Below are 19,446 nucleotides of genomic sequence, written 5' to 3' on the forward strand. Positions count from 1 at the left end.
GGGAGATTGGACGTGGCACTTGGTGCCATGGTCTAGTCATGGGGTCTGCGGTGTCAGGTTGGACTCGATGATCCTCGAGGTCCTTTCCAACCTAAGTGATACTGTGATACTGTGATACTGTGGTATAACAGCGATGGGCAAGGGAGATCAGAGGCAGGTGGAGACCTTTGTGAGCAGTTCAGCAAAGGACATTCACACATTGCATGCTGCCGTGCCTCCTCAGCAGGCAGAGTGAGTCAGAGGGCAGCAGAAAGCCTCACTGCTCTCTGCAAGGGATCTGCTTCCATAGGTGAATAATATCAGAGAGGGGAATATCATAGAATCAACAAGGTTGGAAAAGACCTCAAAGTTCACCAAGTCCAACCTGCCACCAACACCTCATGACTACTAAACCATGGCACCAAGTGCCACGTCCAATCCCCTCTTGAACATCTCCATGGATGGTGACTCTACCACCTCCTTGGGCAGCACATTCCAATGGGCAATCTCTCTTTATGTGAAGAACTTCTTCCTAACATCCAGCCTAAACCTCCCCTGGTGCAGCTTGAGACTGTGTCCTTTCCTTCTGTCACTGGTTGCCTGGGAGAAGAGACCAACCCCCACCTGGCTACAGCCTCCCTTCAGAGAGTTGTAGAGAGCAGTAAGGTCTTCTCTGAGCCTCCTCTTCTCCAGGATAAACAATCCCAGCTCCTTCAGCCTCTATGAATAATATTATGGGGGGAAACCTGACTGACCTATAAATGGTTGTCCATTCTCAGTAGCACACAGTAGCTGGCAAGGGCACCCTCTACCCCCATTTATATTTGTCCCAGGGAACTTCTCTCCAAAGCAAACTGGGTCTGCTGCTGGTGAGGCTGCACAAGCTTTTGTCATGCTGCAGCAGTTTTCCCATTTCATTCTGTCTCTGGGCCCTCTAGCATGGAGAAAGAATCACAGAATGGTCTGGGTTGGAAGGGACCACCAAAGCTCATCCAGTCCAAGCCCTCTGCAGTCAGCAGGGACATCCCCAACTAGATCAGGTTGCCCACAGCCCTCTCCAGCCTCACCTTGAATATCTCCAGGGATGGAACCTCAACCACCTCCCTGGGCAACCTGTTCCAGTGTTCCACCATCCTCATGGTGCAGAACTTCTTCCACACATCCGATCTCAATCTGCTCTGCTCTACTTTGAAGCCATTGCCCCTGGTCCTGTCCCTGCAGGCCTTTGCAAACAGTCTCTCTGCAGCCTTCTTGTAGCCCCCTTCAGGTCCTGGCAGGTTGCTCTTAGGTCTGCCTGGAGCCTTCTCTTCTCCAGGCTGAACACCCCCAGCTCCCTCAGCCTGTCCTTGGAGCAGAGCTGCTCCAACCCCTTGATCATTCTCATGGCCTCCTCTGGACCTGCTCCTCCAGGTCCATGTCCTTCCAGTGCTGAGGGCTCCAGACCTGCACACAGCACTGCAGGTGAGGCCCAGATTTAGGAGTAGCTGACTTCTGGATGAATAGGCTGGGCCTGAGCATGCTCATCTTTGCAGCTGCTCTCTGTGTATATAAACCACAGGAATAGCTGCTGGGATAAACCAGAGCTGACCTGCAGGGGTGAGCCTGTGGGCTCACAGGGCAGATGTTGAGTGATGCAGTAGCTGTGTACCAAATGCTACCAGTTCAGGCTTTGACCCTCAGTTCACAGACCAGTCCTGCTTCCTCCCATCAAGGCCCATTAGCCCTCACCTGAGGAATACACAGACAGGCAGAAACCTGACAACATAACTAAAATGAAGCAAAGCCTGATTGGGCAAGACAAGAAAAAGAATGCCTCTTTCCACATCAAGCTGCCAGCATGTTTATTGAGCATCCCTCCTAAATGGGTGGGTCAGGTGAAAGCTGGTCAAGTGGAAGAGAAGGCCCTGCTGGAGCATGAAGGCTTTCCTGACAGTAGCAGTGCTGCCAGCGTGACTGCAGTGCAGTAAGAGATTTCCCCCAGGTTCTCTGTGCCAGGTGAACATTTCCTCATTAAGGGCAATTTATTCCTTTTCTTTTTATCTTGTGTTGTTGAAGAAGTGAGTGGATGGCATTCCAAAGGTAACAAGGTGGAATTTGAAATGGAGGAACACTAGAAGTGGGTAGATTGAGATTGGATATTAGGAAGAAGTTGTTCCCCATGAGGGTGGTGAGAGACTGGCAGAGGTTGCCCAGGGAGGTGGTGGAAGCCTCATGCCTGGAGGTTTTTCAGGCCAGGCTGGATGTGGCTGTGAGCATCCTGCTCTAGAGTGAGGTGTCCCTGGCCATGGCAGGGGGGCTGGAACTGGCTGATCCTTGAGGTCCCTTCCAACCCTGACAACTCTGTGATTCTAAAACAAAAAGCGACAATTAATCAACACTGGAAGGTGGAACAGAGGCAGGAGCAAAGTTTGGGAAAGGTTTGTGTTTGTCCAGGCTGGAAGGGACCTCCAAAGCTCATCCAGTCTGACCTCCCTGCAGATCATATTGCCCACAGCCCTCTCCAGCCTCACCTTGAATATCTCCAGGGATGAGGCCTCAACCACCTCCCTGGGCAACCTGTTCCAGTGTTCCACCACCCTCCTGGTGCAGAACTTTTTCCTCACACCCAATCTCAATCTGCTCTGCTCTACTTTGAAGCCATTGTCCCTGGTCCTGTCCCTGCAGGCCTTTGCAAACAGTCTCTCTGCAGCCTTCTTGTAGCCCCCTTCAGGTCCTGGAAGGTTGCTCTTAGGTCTCCCTGCAGCCTTCTCTTCTCCAGGCTGAACACCCCTGCCTCCCTCAGCCTGTCCTCATAGCAGAGCTGCTCCAATCCCCTGATCATTTTCATGGCCCTTCTCTGGACCCTCTCCATCAGGTCCATGTCCTTCCTGTGTTGAGGGCTCCAGACCTGCACACAGCCCTGCAGGTGAGGTCTCAGCAGAGCAGAGCACAGTGTCAGAATCACCTCTCTGGATCTCTTGCAATGCATCTTTAATGCAGCCCCAGATGTGATTTGCTTTCTGTGCTGCAAGCTCACACTGCCTGCTCCTGTCCAGCTTCTCCCCCACCAGCACCCCCAAGTCCTTTTCCTCAGGGCTGCTTCCTATCCCCTCCTCCCCCAGCCTGTATTGACAATGAGGATTGTTCCAGCCCAGGTGTTAGGTGGAAGGTTGGACTGGATGAGCTTGGAGGTCTCTTCCAACCAGGTGTTTTCTGTGATTGAAAGCTACCTCTCCTCCTGTCTTTTCTTCAGCATGCATTGATAGTAGCAGAGGTAAAAATCCACAGTTTCATTTCCACTTGAGCTACTCAGCTTTTATTTTGCATACTGTTTGTCCTGTCCAAAAGTGGTGACCTTTTCTGCATGGATTAGGCAGTGTCCTAACCCAACTGAAGGTGCTAGCACAAGGCAAACAAATCATGTCACCAAGAAATCACTGCCTCTCTTCTCCCCACCCTGCTGGGGAGGGGGGGATGAGAATGGATGAGATTGCTTCAATGAGATAGTAAAAACTGAGCTGAAACAACTTGCAAATGAAGGCAGTTTTCTTTGTCTGTCAGTAAACAAATGGCAGCCAGCTCTGAGGCAGAAGGGAGGCACAGCAAGGGAGGAAACTACACTGAAAAAGGCTCATTTTTGGGGGGTCATCAGGTCTGCTCCCTCTCACTTAGGGAATGCTGGATCTAGGAGAGCAATCTGACATGGCTGCATCCTTCTTACCAGCTGGTGATGGCTGGGCATCTGCTTTGCCAGGGAACTGGCAGGTTTTGCTTTGTTTCCTTCTGTAAAACACCCACCCATGACGAATAGAATAGAATTAAGAAAAGGGAGGTTGTAGCCAGGTGGGGGTTGGTCTCTTCTCCCAGGCAACCAGCACCAGAACAAGAGGACACAGTCTCAAGCTGCACCAGGGGAGGTTTAGGCTGGAGGTTAGGGAGAAATTCTTCACAGAAACAGAGACTGTCCATTGGGATGCGCTGCCCCAGGGAGGTGCTGGAGTCACCATCACTGGAAGTGTTTAGGAGGTGACTTGATGGAATGCTTGGTGCCATGGTTTAGTTGATTAGATGGTGTTGGGTGATAGGTTGGACTGGATGATCTCAAAGCCTTTCCAACCTGGTCTCCTCTCCTCTCCTCTCCTCTCCTCTCCTCTCCTCTCCTCTCCTCTCCTCTCCTCGCCTCCTCTCCTCCTCCTCTCCTCTCCTCTCCTCTCCTCTCCTCTCCTCTCCTCTCCTCTCCTCTCCTCTCCTCTCCTCTCCTCTCCTCTCCTCTCCTCTCCTCTCCTCTCCTCTCCTCTCCTCTCCTCTCCTCTCCTCTCCTCTCCTCTCCTCTCCTCTCCTCTCCTCTCCTCTCCTCTCCTCTCCTCTCCTCTCCTCTCCTCTCCTCTCCTCTCCTCTCCTCTCCTCTCCTCTCCTCTCCTCTCCTCTCCTCTCCTCTCCTCTCCTCTCCTCTCCTCTCCTCTCCTCTCCTCTCCTCTCCTCTCCTCTCCTCTCCTCTCCTCTCCTCTCCTCTCCTCTCCTCTCCTCTCCTCTCCTCTCCTCTCCTCTCCTCTCCTCTCCTCTCCTCTCCTCTCCTCTCCTCTCCTCTCCTCTCCTCTCCTCTCCTCTCCTCTCCTCTCCTCTCCTCTCCTCTCCTCTCCTCTCCTCTCCTCTCCTCTCCTCTCCTCTCCTCTCCTCTCCTCTCCTCTCCTCTCCTCTCCTCTCCTCTCCTCTCCTCTCCTCCCCCTTCCCTTCCCTTCCCTTCCCTTCCCTTCCCTTCCCTTCCCTTCCCTTCCCTTCCCTTCCCTTCCCTTCCCTTCCCTTCCCTTCCCTTCCCTTCCCTTCCCTTCCCTTCCCTTCCCTTCCCTTCCCCAGTGGAAAATCCAATCCAATGACTCTCTTTCATGCTTCAGCTTCCTGACACATTCCAATCAAGTGGCCTTAGCCCTCTCCTCCCTCTCCAACACCACAATGCTATTTATTTAAAAATGCCATCAAGCAAAGGCCATAATTCAAAAGATCTGATTTAGGAAAATTGCTTGTTTGTTAATCATTTCTTTTTGCCTGATTCAGAGTTTGCTTGCTCATAAAATATTGATTTATTGGGGCAGGCAAGAATGCTCTTGGCCATGAAGATGAAAAGAAAAAGTGCTGATAAAAATACATAGGCTGTTTTATGTCTTTTGCAAAAGCTAAGCTTGGAAAAGGTAGCCTAGAAACAGAGGCAGGCAGAAACAGTAAGGGCCAGCAGTGGAGCCAAAGTGCAGCCAAGATCATAGAATCACAGAGTTGTCAGGGTTGGAAGGGACCTCAAGGCTCATCCAGTTCCAACCCCACTGCCATGGCCAGGGACACCTCACACTACAGCAGCTTGCTCACAGCCACATCCAGCCTGGCCTGAAAAACCTCCAGGGATGAGACTTCCACCACCTCCCTGGGCAACCTCTGCCAGTCTCTCACCACCCTCATGAGGAAGAACTTCTTCCTAACAGCCAATCTCATTCTACCCATTTCTAGTTTTGCTCCATTTCCCCCAGTCCTATTACTACCTGACACCCTAGAAAGTCCCTCCCCAGCTTTCCTGTGGCCCCCTTCAGGTACAGGAAGGCCACATTAATGCCTCCTCAGAGCTTCTCATCCCCCTGCACCCCCCAAAGCCTTTTCTTCAGGGCTGCTCTCCAGCCAGTCCCTGCCCAGCCTATATTGGTGCCCCGACCTAGCTGCAGGACCTTGCACTTGGTCCTGTTGAACCTCATGAGGCTGTCCTGGGCCCAGCTCTGCAGCCTGTCCAGGTCCTTCTGGATGGATCCCTCCAGCTGTCAGCCACACCACACAGTTTGGTGCTGAGGGTGCTGAGGGTGTTACACAAGCCTGGTCCCAGTACTGATCCCTGAGGGACTCCACTTGTAACTGGCCTCCACTTGGACATGGACACACTGACAGTCACTCTGTGGTTGTGGTCATCAAGCCACTTCTTCATCCACTGAATAGTCCACTGAGAACTCCTCCTGCACCAGCTTGGAGAGCAGGATGTGGTGTGGGACAGTGTCGAAGGCTTTGCTCAGGTCCAGGTCAATGATGTCAGCTGCTTATCCCTCATCTATTAATGTTTTGACCTTGCCACAGAAAGACACCAGCTCTGTCAGGCAGTATGGAAGAAAAAAAAGCAGGGGAAATCAAGGAGGAATAGAGAAGATGAAAAAAACCCAACAAAAACAAAAGCAAGAAATAGTTGAGCTGCAGAGGTGGCCAGGGAAGGCAATGCACTTGAAATAAAAAACTAGGATTTGTGGAGAGCAAACCCAGGAAATCAGCAACATCCAGCAGTTATGGACTCTGGGAGGAGGTTCTGCACAGTGAGGGTAGTGAAGTGCTGGAACAGTTTGCCCAGATGGGTGGCAGAAGCTCCATCTGTGAAGACATTCAAGGTGAAACTTGATGGGGCCCTGAGCTAGCTGGTGATGTACCTGGGCATGCTGGGGGAGGAGAAGCTCAACAGGAGCCAGCAGTGTGCACTTGAAGCCCAGAGAGCCAAGCAGAGCCTGGGCTGCAGCAAGAGAAGTGTGGCCAGCAGGGCCAGGGAGGGGATTCTGCCCCTCTGCTCCACTCTGCTGAGACCCCACCTGGAGCACTGTGTCCAGCTCTGGAGCCTCTATTCCAGGAAGGATCTGGAGGTGCTGGAAGGTGTCCAGAGAAGGGCCATGAGGATGAGCAGAGGGCTGGAGCTCCTCTCCTAGGAGGACAGACTGAGAGAGTTGGGGCTTTTCAGTCTGGAGAAGAGAAGGCTCTGAGGAGACTTAATTGTGGCCTTCCAGTATCTGAAGGGGGCTACAAGAAGGCTGGGGAGGGACTTTTGAGGGTGTCAGGGAGTGATAGGACTGGGGGGAATGGAGCAACACTAGAAGTGGGTAGATTGAGATTGGATGTTAGAAGAAGTTGTTCCCCATGAGGGTGGTGAGAGACTGGCAGAGGTTGCCCAGGGAGGTGGTGGCAGCCTCATGCCTGGAGGTTTTTCAGGCCAGGCTGGATGTGGCTGTGAGCAAGCTGCTGTAGTGTGAGGTGTCCCTGCCCATGGCAGGGGGGTTGGAGCTGGCTGACCCTTGAGGTCCCTTCCAACCCTGACAACTCTGTGATTCTATGTCCCTGCTGACTAAAGGGACGTTGAACAAGATAACCTTAGAGGGCCCCTTCTAACCCAATGCATTCTATGATTCTTTGACTCTGTTGAGAGACTCTAGCTGGCAATAGGAAATAAATCCAGGTGTCCCTGCTTTGCCCTGTCTGCTCCCTTCTCTCCATCTAAAAAGTGCAAGAAACAGGATGAATGATACAGAAAAAGTATGGATAAGACTGTCAGAAGGAAAAAGCTCCCTGGCATGTGAGTCTCTGAAGGCCATTTCTGCTGTGGATGCTTTTTCAAAAGACTGGCCAGAGGTAGACAGAACATCTTAAATAACAGAGAAAAAGGCTCAGAGTTAGGCATGGAGAAATGGAATGAAATCCAACAAGAGCAAGGGGAGAGTCTTGCACCTGGGAAAGAACAACCCCATGGAGCAGGAGAGGTTGGGGACTGAGCTGCTGGAGAGCAGTGAAGGGGAAAGGGACCTGGGGGTCCTGGTGAACGGGAGGTTGATCATGAGCCAGCAATGTGCTCTGGTGGCCAAATGGCATCCTGGGGTGGGTTAGAAGGGCTGTGGTTAGTAGATTGAGAGAGGTTCTCCTCCCCCTGTACTCTGCCCTGGTGAGGCCACATCTGGAATATTGTGTCCAGTTCTGGGCCCCTCAGCTCAGGAAGGACCTCAGGGAACTGCTTGAAAGAGTCCAGCACAGAGCCACAAAGATGATTCAGGGAGTGGAACATCTTCCTCACAAGGAGAGCCTGAGGGAGCTGAGGGCTCTGGAGCTTGGAGAGGAGGAGCCTGAGAGGTGACCTCATTGCTGTTGATAAAGATGTGCAGGGTGAGTGCCCAGAGGCTGGAGCCAGGCTCTGCTGGGGGATGCCCAATGTCAGCACAAGGGGCAGTGGTGGAAGCTGAGGCAGAGGAAGTGCCATGGAAACAGGAGGAAGAATTTTTTCCCTGCGAGGGTGACAGAGGCCTGGAGCAGGCTGCCCAGGGGGGTTGTGGAGTCTCCCTCTCTGGAGAGATTGAAAGCCCACCTGGATGTGTTCCTGTGTGACCTGCTGTAGGTGACCCTGCTCTGGCAGGGGGCTTGGACTGGATGAGCTTTGGAGGTCCCTTCCAGCCCCTAACATTCTGTGATGCTGTGCTCCCTGTCAAGCCTGACACAGAGGTGTGTTTCTTATTTATTCCCAGTGCAACCATCCCAGAAGAGACCCTGAGGAGAGCCAAGCAGATGGGCTTCTCAGACAGACAGATTGGGAAATGCCTGGGGCTGACTCAAGCCCAGTGCCGTCAGCTGAGACTGAAGATGAATATAATGCCCTGGGTGAAACAGGTACATGAGAAACAAGGCTCCTCATGCTGGGGGGGGCTGCCGTGATTGCAAGGAGCTGAGCACCTCCATGGCCTTACAAAGAGCTGAGCTGAACACAGTGGAACACCTGCCTCTGCTAACATCCGTGGGAGTTTCGACACTGACATGAAAAGAGAACAAATTCCAGCCACACAGATGCCACTTCTGCACTGCAGGCAGCAATGTAAGGACAGGAATGTCCCCAAAAAGCGACTCAGCAGTGTTCTTGCTCATTTTGTGTGTGGCTGAAGGAGAAGCACAGCTCTTGGAAAAAGCTGAGGAGCTGGCCCAGCACAGCATGACCATGAAAAGCCCTAAAATGTCTTTTCTCTTGCTGGTGACTCCTTCCAGGGGAATACTTTCCTGGAAATGTGCTGTGGCTAGGGGTTCATTTGCTACTCACTGTGATGGCACAAGTCTAATGAGAAAAGGCCTTGGGGGTGCTGGGGGATGAGAAGCTCAACAGGAGCCAGCAGTGAGCACTTGCAGCCCAGAGAGCCAAGCAGAGCCTGGGCTGCAGCAAGAGAAGTGTGGCCAGCAGGGCCAGGGAGGGGATTCTCCCCCTCTGCTCCACTCTGCTGAGACCACAGCTGGAGCACTGGGTCCAGTTCTGGAGCCTCTCTTCCAGGAAGGATCTGGAGGTGCTGGAAGGTGTTCAGAGAAGGGCCATGAGGATGAGCAGAGGGCTGGAGCTGCTCTGCTCTGGAGACAAAGTGAGAGAGTTGGGGTTGTTCAGTCTGGAGAAGAGAAGGCTCTGAGGAGATCTTCCTGTGGCTTTCCATTGTCTGAGGGGGGCTACAGGAAAGCTGGGGAGGGACTTTTTAGGGTGTCAGAGAGGGATAAGAGTGGGGGGAATGGGAAAAAATAGAAGTGAGTAGATTGAGATTGGATGTTAGGCAGAAATTCTTCCCCATGAGGGTGGTGGGAGACTGGCAGAGGTTGCCCAGGGAGGTGGTGGAAGCCTCATCCCTGGAGGTTTTTCAGGCCAGGCTGGATGTGGCTGTGAGCAAGCTGCTGTAGTGTGAGGTGTCCCTGGCCATGGCAGGGGGTTGGAACTGGCTGATCCTTGAGGTCCCTTCCAACCCTAACAATTCTATGATTCTATGATCCAGCATTCATGACAGTGTCAGGAGTGCTTTGCTAGGTGTTGTGCATTTAAGGTATGTGGGTATTAAACTGCCACCAGCTGGGTTGGGTTGGGGTTTGTTGTTTGGGTTTTTTTTTTGTCCTTAAAAAGACAATTCAAGCAACCCAGACTCCTGAACATTTCTGAAAGAGCCCATCTGTATCCTCAGTCCAAATGTCAGGTGCCAAATCTCCTTCTGTTCCCCAGCTGCTGTTTTCCTTCTCTGTCCTCATCTGGCCCAGAGGAATGTGCCTGGTCTTGCACTGTGTTCTTTCAGCTACATCTGGCACTGTAGTGCTGGATTGATTGGTGTGCCAAGGTACCCTTAATAAGGTCATTCCACTCATGCCTGCATTTGTGGCTTCAAAGCAGATGCTGCTTCTTGAGTCATGAAGTACAAGTTGCAGTATTAGCAGCAGTAATGAGCAGCAGACACTTACACAGTGCTAACGATGTAAGGTCACATCCTTCATTAGTCACAAGGATTGGGACAGGCAGTGGGGATTCCTCAAAAACCCTAAAGACTGGGCAGGTTTGAAAATTATATAGCCCTGCTGAGGCCACAGCTGGAATATTGTGTCCAGTTCTGGGCCCCTCAGTTCAGGAAGGACCTCAGGGAGCTGCTGGAGAGAGTCCAGCACAGAGCCACAAAGGTGATGAAGGCAGTGGAAGATCTTCCACTTGAGGAGAGCCTGAGGGAGCTGAGGGCTCTGGAGCTTGGAGAGAGGAGCCTGAGAGGTGACCTCATTGCTGTTGCTAAAGCTGTGCAGGGGGAGTGCCCAGAGGCTGGAGCCAGGCTCTGCTGGGGGATGCCCAATGCCAGCACAAGGGGCAGTGGTGGAAGCTGAGGCAGAGGAAGTGCCATGGAAACAGGAGGAAGAATTTTTTCCCTGTGAGGGTGACAGAGGCCTGGAGCAGGCTGCCCAGGGGGGTTGTGGAGTCTCCCTCTCTGGAGATCATCAAACCCCACCTGGATGTGTTCCTGTGTGACCTGCTGTAGGTGATGCTGCTCTGGCAGGGGAGTTGGACTGGATGAGCTTTGGAGGTCCCTTCCAGCCCCTGACATTCTGTGATGCTGTGAACATTCTGTGACGTAAAAATTCCTGCCAGGACTGCTTAAATGTTGTCCCTTCTTCAGTATCCTGTGGAGGAATGTTTGAGCTGTTGAGCCAGGGAACTCCAGCAATCACTGGTGACCTAGATGGACTGGTTACCATGTGGGACATGCAACAAGGTGTTGACACAAATAGTTTGTGAGCAGCCTAGTGGGCAAATTGTTCTTCTAGGTCCTCTGGTAACTAATTACATAAGAAACTGTTGAAAGCTGCATGTCAGGGGTGGTTGAAAATCACTCTTGCATTGTGTGCTATTTAATTATCAAAGCACAAGTTATATACTAAAAGAAGAATCGCAGTAGTTGGAATCATAGAATGGTCTGGGTTGGAACAGACCTCCACAGCTCATCTAATCCAACCACCCTGCAGTCAGCAGGGGCACACCCAACTAGATCAGGTTGCCCAGAGCCCTGTCCAGCCTCACCTTGAATATGTCCAGGGATGGAGCCTCAACCACCTCCCTGGAGAGGCTCCAGGGAGACCTAAGAGCAACCTTCCAGTACCTGAAGGGGGCCTGGAAGAAGGCTGCAGAGAGACTGTTTGCAAAGGCCTGCAGGGACAGGACCAGGGGCAATGACTAGAGCAGAGCAGGTTGGATGTTAGGAACAAGTTCTGCACAGTGAGGGTGGTGGAACACTGGGCCAGGTTGCCCGGGGAGGTGGTAGAAGCCCCATCCCTGGTGAGTCTGGAGAAGGCTCTGGGCTGCCTGGTCTAGTTGGGGGTGTCCCTGCTGAATAGAGAGGGGGTTGGACTGGATGAGCTTTGGAGATCCCTTCCAACCCAGACCATTCTGGAATTCTCTGATTCTGTGGTCTGACACTTCATATCACCTCCTTTTGAGGAAAGACATGATGGGAAAATAATAGAACAGGAATAGGAGTAGAAAAGGAACAAGGGAAAAGAGAAGTAGCCCAAACACTGGCATATAAGGAAGATCTTGCACTATTCCAGTCTCAATTCCCCCTCTTCTGTAGACAGGTTGTAGCCAGTCTCTTCTCCCAGGCCAGCAATGGAAAAAGAGGGGACAGCCTCAAGCTGTGCCAGTGGAAGTTTAGGCTGGAGGTGAGGAGAAAGTTCTTCCCAGAAAGAGTAATTGGCCATTGGAATGTGCTGCCCAGGGAGGTGGTGGAGTCACCATCCCTGGAGGTGTTTAAGAGGGGATTGGATGTGGCACTTGGAGCCCTGGTTTAGTTGTCAGGAGGTGTTAGATATTAGGTTGGACCTGATGATCTCTGAGGTCTTTTCTAACCTGGTTGATTTGAGGGCTGGAGCTGCTCTCCTGTGAGGACAGACTGAGAGAGTTGGGGTTGTTTAGTTTGGAGAAGAGAAGGCTCCAAGGAGACCTAATTGTGGCCTTCCAGTATCTGAAGGGGGCCTACAAGAAGCTGGGGAGGAACTTTTTAAGGTGTCAGGGAGTGATAGGAGTGGGGGGAATGGAGCAAAACTAGAAGAGGGTAGATTGAGATTGGATGTTAGGAAGAAGTTCTTCCCCATGAGGGTGGTGAGAGACTGGCAGAGGTTGCCCAGGGAGGTGGTGGAAGCCTCATGCCTGGAGGTTTTTGCAGCCAGGCTGGATGTGGCTGTGAGCAAGCTGCTGTAGTGTGAGGTGTCCCTGGCCATGGCAGGGGGTTGGAACTGGCTGATCCTTGAGGTCCCTCCCAGCCCTGACAATCCTGTGATTCTGTGATTCTCCCCTGTGCAGATTGACACCCTGGCAGCAGAGTACCCGGCGGTCACTAATTACCTCTACACCACCTACAGTGGGCAGGTAGGTTCCATGGCTGTGTCCTTTCTCTCCCCTGGGCTGCCTCACTGCTGGAGTCCTTGCAGGTGTCTCACTCTCTGCAGCAGTTATTTTGGATAGTGTTGCATACAAGCACCTTACAGCAGATCTGGAAGTTCCAGTTGCTGAAATCCTGGTCGGGTGCATTGGAGGTGAGGCCCCTACACTGCTCTCACCCTGTCCTCTGTCATCTGTACAGGGCAGGTCCTGGGGATGCAGAGCACACGTTTCCTTCTCTGCTCTGCTGAGACCCCAGCTCCACTCCTGCCTCCAGTTCTGGTGTCCCCATCATAAGGACTCAGAACTGTTGGAGTGAGGCCAGAGGAGGCCACAAAGATGGTTCAGGGGCTGGAGCAGCTCTGCTGTGAGGACAGGCTGAGGGAGCTGGGGGTGTTCAGCCTAGAGAAGACAAGACTTAGTTCTGCCTTCCAATACCTGAAGGGAACATACAGGGAGGCCGTAGAGGGACTTTTAACAAGTGTTCAACATCTTTGCCAGTGACATAGACGATGGCATTCTGTGCACCCTCAGCAGGTTTGCTGATGACACCAAGCTCTGTGGTGTGGTGGAGTCACTGGAGGGCAGGGATCCATCCAAAGGGACCTTGATAGGTTTGAGAGATGTGCCAGTGCCAGCTGCATGAGGTTCAACAAACCAAAGTGCAAGGTTCTGCACCTGGGTCAGGCCAACCCTAGGCACAAATACAGGCTGGGCACAGAGGGGGTTGAGAGTAGCCCTGAAGAGAAGGGGTTGGGGGTGTTGGTGGATGAGAAATTCCCCAGGAGCCAGCACTGCCCTCATGCAGCCCAGCAGGCAGCTGTGTGCTGGGCTGCAGCCAGGGGACTGTGGGCAGCAGGGCAAGAGAGGGGATTCTGCCCCTTGACTCTGCTCTGCTGAGACCTCACCTCCAATCCTGCCTCCAGTTCTGGTGTCCCCATTATGAGGACACAGAGCTGCTGGAGTGAGTCCAGAGGAGGCCACAAAGATGATTCAAGGGCTGGAGCAGCTCTGCTGTGAGAACAGGCTGAGGGAGCTGGGGTGTTCAGCCTGGAGAGGAGAAGACTTCAGGGGGACCCTTTAACTGCTATCCAGTACCTGAAGGGATCCTGCAGGAAGGCTGCAGAGGGACTTTGTACAAGAGTGTCCACTCACAGGACAAGGGGAAATCGATTGATATTGAAGGAGAATAGGTTTAGATTGGATTTTAGGAAGAAATTCTTCACTGTGAGGGTGGCAAGGCTCTGGCATGGATTGTCCAGAGAGGTTGTGGCTGCCCCCTCCCTGGAGATATTGAAAGCCAGGTTGGATGGAGCCTTGAGTAACCTGGGCTGGTTGAGAGGTGTCCCTGCCCATGGCAGGGAGGTTGAATTGGGTGATCTCTAAGGTCTCTTCCAGCCTAAGGTGTTCTGTGATCCATCTCACCCTAGAACTCATTTAGATGTGAGACTTAACAGCTCCTTTATCTCAGGTGTAGCACCACTCATTCCAGCAGAGTTGCTCTTGATTTCCATGGCAGTAAATGAGATCAGCCTTGAGCCCTGAAGGATCAGATCATTGGATGTGGGCTGAGCACCAGGAACTTTTTATTCTTTATAGCTGTTGAGTATAGATCCTGATGACTTTTCTCCCTCCCTTCTCAGGAACATGATGTAAAATTTGATGACTGTGGAGTGATGGTGTTGGGCTGTGGACCATATCACATAGGTAAATCTTCCTTGCAACTCCTCTCCTCTTCTTGCACCCTTGAGCCTTCCTTGGACAGTCTTGTGGTTCATTTATTCCTCTTCTCATGTGGTGACAACACCCTCCAGAGCACAGTGCACAGGACATCAATTCCTAACACCGGGTTTGCCTTTTACACTTGCTTGCAGACTTCATTTCATGCCCTGGCTGAAACAGGAGAGTTTGATTGCTTTCCACTTGTCACTTAGTTGTGACTTCCACACTTTGAGGGGATTTTTGTTTGACTCTCTTTATGCACCTGTTCCTGTCTGAAGAAGCTGATGCCTTCTTACACAATTCCATTGCTCCCACAACTGCCTTGTTTGTTTACACCCAGCTCCTGGCTGTGTTGTTACATACAGTGCATTTTACTACTGGGAGCAGAGGTGACTCTACAAACATTTTGATACATCTTCAGCTGCTTTTCTGTGAAGCAATTCTCTGCATGATGTTTGGGGCTGTTTTTTTTTCCTCAGCCCACTCAGATGATTATGCAGTGTAAGCTTCCTCCTGGCTATGAGTAGACAGACAGACTGCTGAATTCTGTATGTGATGACTTTCACTTCTTTTCATGGCTCTTTCCAAAGAGCTTGCAATTATTGACAAGGAAAGGAAAAAAAACCCCACCCTGCTTGTTATTCAGAAATATTTTTTGCTCTGCCTCTCACAAGAAGTGGTGATGGCATTTGAGAGCTGAAGTTTCAAGCTGCATGCATTTGTTTTGCTTGGGTGGAGAAGTGATGTGCTACTGCTGCTGGGAGGATGTGTCTTTGAGAACAGCTTCCAGGCTGTGATCTGCTGGAGAGCAGCTCTGGGGAGAAGGAGCTGGGAGTGCTGGTGGGCAACAAGTTGTGCATGGGACAGCAATGTGCCCTGGTGGCCAAGAAGGCCAATGGGATCCTGGGGTGCATTGAGAGGAGTGTGTCCAGCAGAGCCAGGGAGGTTCTCCTCCCTCTCTACTCTGCCCTGCTGAGACCTCACCTGGAATATTGCATCCAGTTCTGGGCTCCCCAGTTCAAGTGGGACAGGGATCTGCTGGAGAGAGTCCAAGGGAGGGTCTGCAAGGATGCTGAAGGGACTGGAGCGCTGCCTGGTGAGGAGAGGCTGGGACCCCTGGGGCTGCTTACTGTGAAGAGGAGAAGCCTGAGAGGGGATCTGATTCTATGAAATAAAGTCTGTGCCTGTCAGTGAGTGACCTGTGGCAGCTGTCTGGGGGTGGGTGGTGGAGGCAGCACTTAAGCACAGCCTCCATTTCCAGTATTTCTTGCCACACAATCATATATAAAACTAATTCTGTCAGTGGTTAACAATCATGTAATGATGGTGAACACATCCTGGTGAGGTCAAGGTTTTCCTGTGGACTGTAGACATAACCATTTAATGATGGTTTTTAATAGGCATCGTTCCCTAATTCTGGCACATGTCTCAATCTGCTTTTTTCCCTCCTTTTGCAGCAGGGATGGTTCCTTTATGGATCCCCCAAAGGAAACCAAGAAGGAACTGAGTAGTTGGTTTGGGAAAAAAAAAACCCAACACTTGAATTGGTTTTGCTTATAATCATATAATCACAGAATCAACCAGGTTGGAAAAGACCTCAGAGATCATCAAATCCAACCTATTCCCTGATACCTAACACCTCCTGACAACTAAACCATGGCTCCAAGTGCCACATCCAAGACTTTTTTGAACACCTGAGCCAGCAGTGTGCCCAGGCAGCCAAGAGGGCCAATGGCATCCTGGCCTGCATCAGGAACAGTGTGGCCAGCAGGAGCAGGGAGGTCATTCTGCCCCTGTACACTGCACTGGTTAGGCCACACCTTGAGTCCTGTGTCCAGTTCTGGGCCCCTCAGGTTAGGAAGGAGGTTGTCTTAGTGGAAGGAGTCCAGAGAAGGGCAACGAAGTTGGTGAGGGGTTTGGAACACAGCCCTGTGAGGAGAGGCTGAGAGAGCTGGGGCTGCTTAGCCTGGAGAAGAGGAGACTCAGGGGTGACCTTATTGCTCTCTACAACTACCTGAAGGGAGGTTGTAGACAGGCAGAGGTTGGTCTCTTCTCCCAGGCAGCCAGCACCAGAACAAGAGGACACAGTCTCAGGCTGTGCCAGGGGAGATTTAGGCTGGATGTTAGGAAGAAGTTCTATACAGAGAGAGTGATTGCCCATTGGAATGGGCTGCCTGGGGAGGTGGTGGAGTCACCATCTTTGGAGGTGTTCAGGAGGAGACTTGATGGGGTGCTTGGTGCCATGGGTTAGTTGATTAGGTGGTGTTGGATTGGTTGATAGGTTGGACACGATGATCTTGAAGGTCTCTTCCAACCTATTCTATTCTATTCTATTCTATTCTATTCTATTCTATTCTATTCTATTCTATTCTATTCTAACCTCTAGGGATGGTGACTCCACCACCTCCCTGGGCAGCACATTCCAATGGCCAATTACTCTTTCTGGGAAGAACTTTCTCCTCATCTCGAGCCCAAACTTCCCATGGCGCAGCTTGAGACTGTGTCTTCTGGTTGCTGGTTGCAGGAGGGAAAGTTAGAAATACAGAAAAAGAGGAAGAAATAAGCAAATAGTAGCAAAGCAAAACAGATAATTAGCAGCATGGATCTGGCTGATGTTTTGGGTGATCCAGCAGCAAAAGCTGAGATGTTGGAGATTTGCCCTGTGGATCCAGATGAGGCCTTGCTGCTTGAGCCTTGCTGCTTGATTGCTGTGGAAGCTTCAAACTTCAGATTGTATGGATTGGATGTGGCTCTTGGAGCCCTGGTTTAGTTGTCAGGAGGTGTTAGGTATTAGGTAACAGGTTGGACTTGATGATCTCTGAGGTCTTTTCCAACATGGTTGATTCAAGGGTTGGAGCACCTTCCTATGAGGACAGCCTGAGGGAGTTGGGGCTGTTCAGTGTGGAGAAGAGGAGGAGGAGAACTAATTTTGGCCTGCCAATATCTGAAGGAGGCCACAAGAAAGCTGGGGAGGGAGTTTTTAGGGCATCAGGGAGTGATAGGACTGGTAGGAGTGATACAGGGGGGTCCATTGTCCTCTGGGACAATGGTGTGAAACATTTTGGGAAGATAAACAATGCTGAGGCAGTCAGAAGGAGACAAACTGAACTCCTTACAGTACCTGGCTCAGATGTTTCAGCACAGAGGTTTAGGGGACAGTAGCTGTTAGCACAATCTGGACTCCAGCCTGCAGCATTGCCCAAGGCCCAACTCCTGCAGCTTGCCCAAGACCAAACACCAAGTGCTGGTGCTCAGGTGACTCCCTCTGTCCCTCTTTCCCTTAGAGATGGACACAGTGCTTACTCAGGGTCAAGCACAGTAGGACATGCTATCCTCACAGTGTTGCCATAGTCATTGTGGCCTTTAAACTGAGATAAAAGGACTCAGAGTGGCTCTAAATGTGTTACTCTGCTGGTTTCCTTTACCTGGAGTCAGTGCACAGGAAGGCCAAACCCACTGAGCTGTTGGGTTAGGTTGTTAGGTTGGCCACACTCTGCTCTTCTGGAAAGTCAAAAGAGCACTTCAGGCTTCTGTTCTTGAACTACATCTGTACAAATGCTTTGTGTTTCCAGGAGCACACAGAGCAATGGGCAACCACTTTGGGCACCTCTAGGCTTCTGCCTCTTGTCTGGAGAAGGGCCACCAGCATGAGCAGAGGGCTGGAGCTCCTCTGTTACGAGGATAGATTGAGGGAGTTGGGGTTGCTCAGTCCGGAGAAGAGAAGGCTCTGAGGAGACCTTCTTGTGGCCTTCCAGTATCTGGAGGGGGCTACAAGAAAGCTGGGGAGGGACTTCTTAGGGTGTCAGGGAGTGATAGGACTGGGGGAAATGGAGCAAAACTAGAAATGGGTAGATTGAGATTGGATGTCAGGAAGAAGCTCTTCCCCATGAGGGTGGTGAGACACTGGCAGAGGTTGCCCAGGGAGGTGGTGGAAGACACATGCCTGGAGGTTTTTGCAGCCAGGCTGGATGTGGCTGTGAGCAAGCTGCTGTAGTGTGAGGTGTCCCTGGCCATGGCAGGGGGGTTGGAACTGGCTGATCCTTGAGGTCCCTTCCAACCCTAATGATTCTATGATTTTAAGTTTATCTCCCAGCATGCTGGTCAGGAGGCAGCAGTAGCTGGACAGGCAGCAAGAGCAGCCAAGAAGGTGTGTGTGTGTGTGGAAGGTGACAGAGGTGCTAAGGAGGCTGTCACTGCTGGGAAGCTGAGCCAGCTCACCTATTGTGGTTGGTGGCTCACCTGCTATGTTTGGAGGCTCACCTGTTGTGGTTGGAGGCTCACCTGTTCTGTTTGTTGCCTCACTTGATGCATTTGGCTGCAACAGACCATGGGCCTGTCCCCTCCTGTGGGCTTGGAAGTGAGGCTGGATCTACTGGATCCATGGCTGATGCTTTGCAAAGTTCTAGGCTTGATCCTGTACTGCAGAAGGACATCCTCACACATCCAGCAGCTACCCTCAGCACAGTGGCTACAACAGGAGCACAATTCAGTCCCTTGCCCTGAGCTGAGAACAGGCAACGCTCTTGGGGTCTTATTTGCCTTTCATTTTTCCTTGCTTTTTTTTTAAGCTTGAGTGCTGAGCAGGTCTGTTTGTGTTTTCTTCCCTTCATCCTTCCTTTCTTTGCCTGCCTTTCTGTCTCCTGGCAGGCAGCAGCGTGGAGTTTGACTGGTGTGCTGTGTCCAGCATCCGCACGCTGCGCCGGCTCGGCAGCAGGACCGTCGTAGTGAACTGCAACCCGGAGACCGTGAGCACGGACTTTGACGAGTGTGACAGGCTGTACTTTGAGGAGCTGTCCTTGGAAAGGATCCTGGACATCTACCAGTATGAGGTAAAGGAAAGCAGAAGCGCAGCAAAAAGCCAGGAAGCAAACCAAACTATTCAGAATTCATGGGGTCAGAGGATGTTAGGGGTTGGAAGGGACCTTTGGAGGTCATTGAATCCAACCCCCCTGCCAGAGCAGGCCCACAGAATCCAGCACAGGTCACACAGGAACACATCCAGATGGGTCTTGAGTATCTTCAGAGAAGGAGACTCCACAACCCCTCTGTGAAGCCTGTTCCAGTGCTCTGTCACTCTCACAGCAGTGTGCCCTTGTGGCCAAGAAGGCCAATGGAATCCTGGGCTGCATTCAGAGGAGTGTGTCCAGAAGATGGAGGGAGATTCTCTTCCCCCTCTATTCTGCCCTGGTGAGACCTCACCTGGAATATTGCATCCAGTTCTGGGCTCCCCAGCTCAAGAGGGACAAGGATTTGCTGGAGAGAGTCCAACAGAGAGCCACAAGGATGCTGAG

At 51.7% G+C, this 19,446-nt stretch overlaps 1 protein-coding gene across 1 annotated transcript in view; it reads left to right on the forward strand.

The window, feature by feature from the left end:
• Positions 1-19,446, forward strand: part of CPS1 (carbamoyl-phosphate synthase 1) — a 144,705-nt gene that overhangs the window by 71,679 nt on the left and 53,580 nt on the right. Inside the window, exons 21-24 of the mRNA XM_068160742.1 lie at positions 8,253-8,394; positions 12,356-12,421; positions 14,077-14,140; positions 18,803-18,984. Of these exons, the coding sequence (XP_068016843.1) occupies positions 8,253-8,394; positions 12,356-12,421; positions 14,077-14,140; positions 18,803-18,984 (454 nt within the window). The remainder of the gene's footprint in view (positions 1-8,252; positions 8,395-12,355; positions 12,422-14,076; positions 14,141-18,802; positions 18,985-19,446) is intronic.

Source organism: Melanerpes formicivorus, unplaced genomic scaffold, assembly GCF_026170545.1.
Source record: "Melanerpes formicivorus ecotype bairdi unplaced genomic scaffold, bMelFor1.0.p_v2 SCAF_52, whole genome shotgun sequence".
In the NCBI taxonomy this organism is placed as follows: domain Eukaryota; kingdom Metazoa; phylum Chordata; class Aves; order Piciformes; family Picidae; genus Melanerpes; species Melanerpes formicivorus.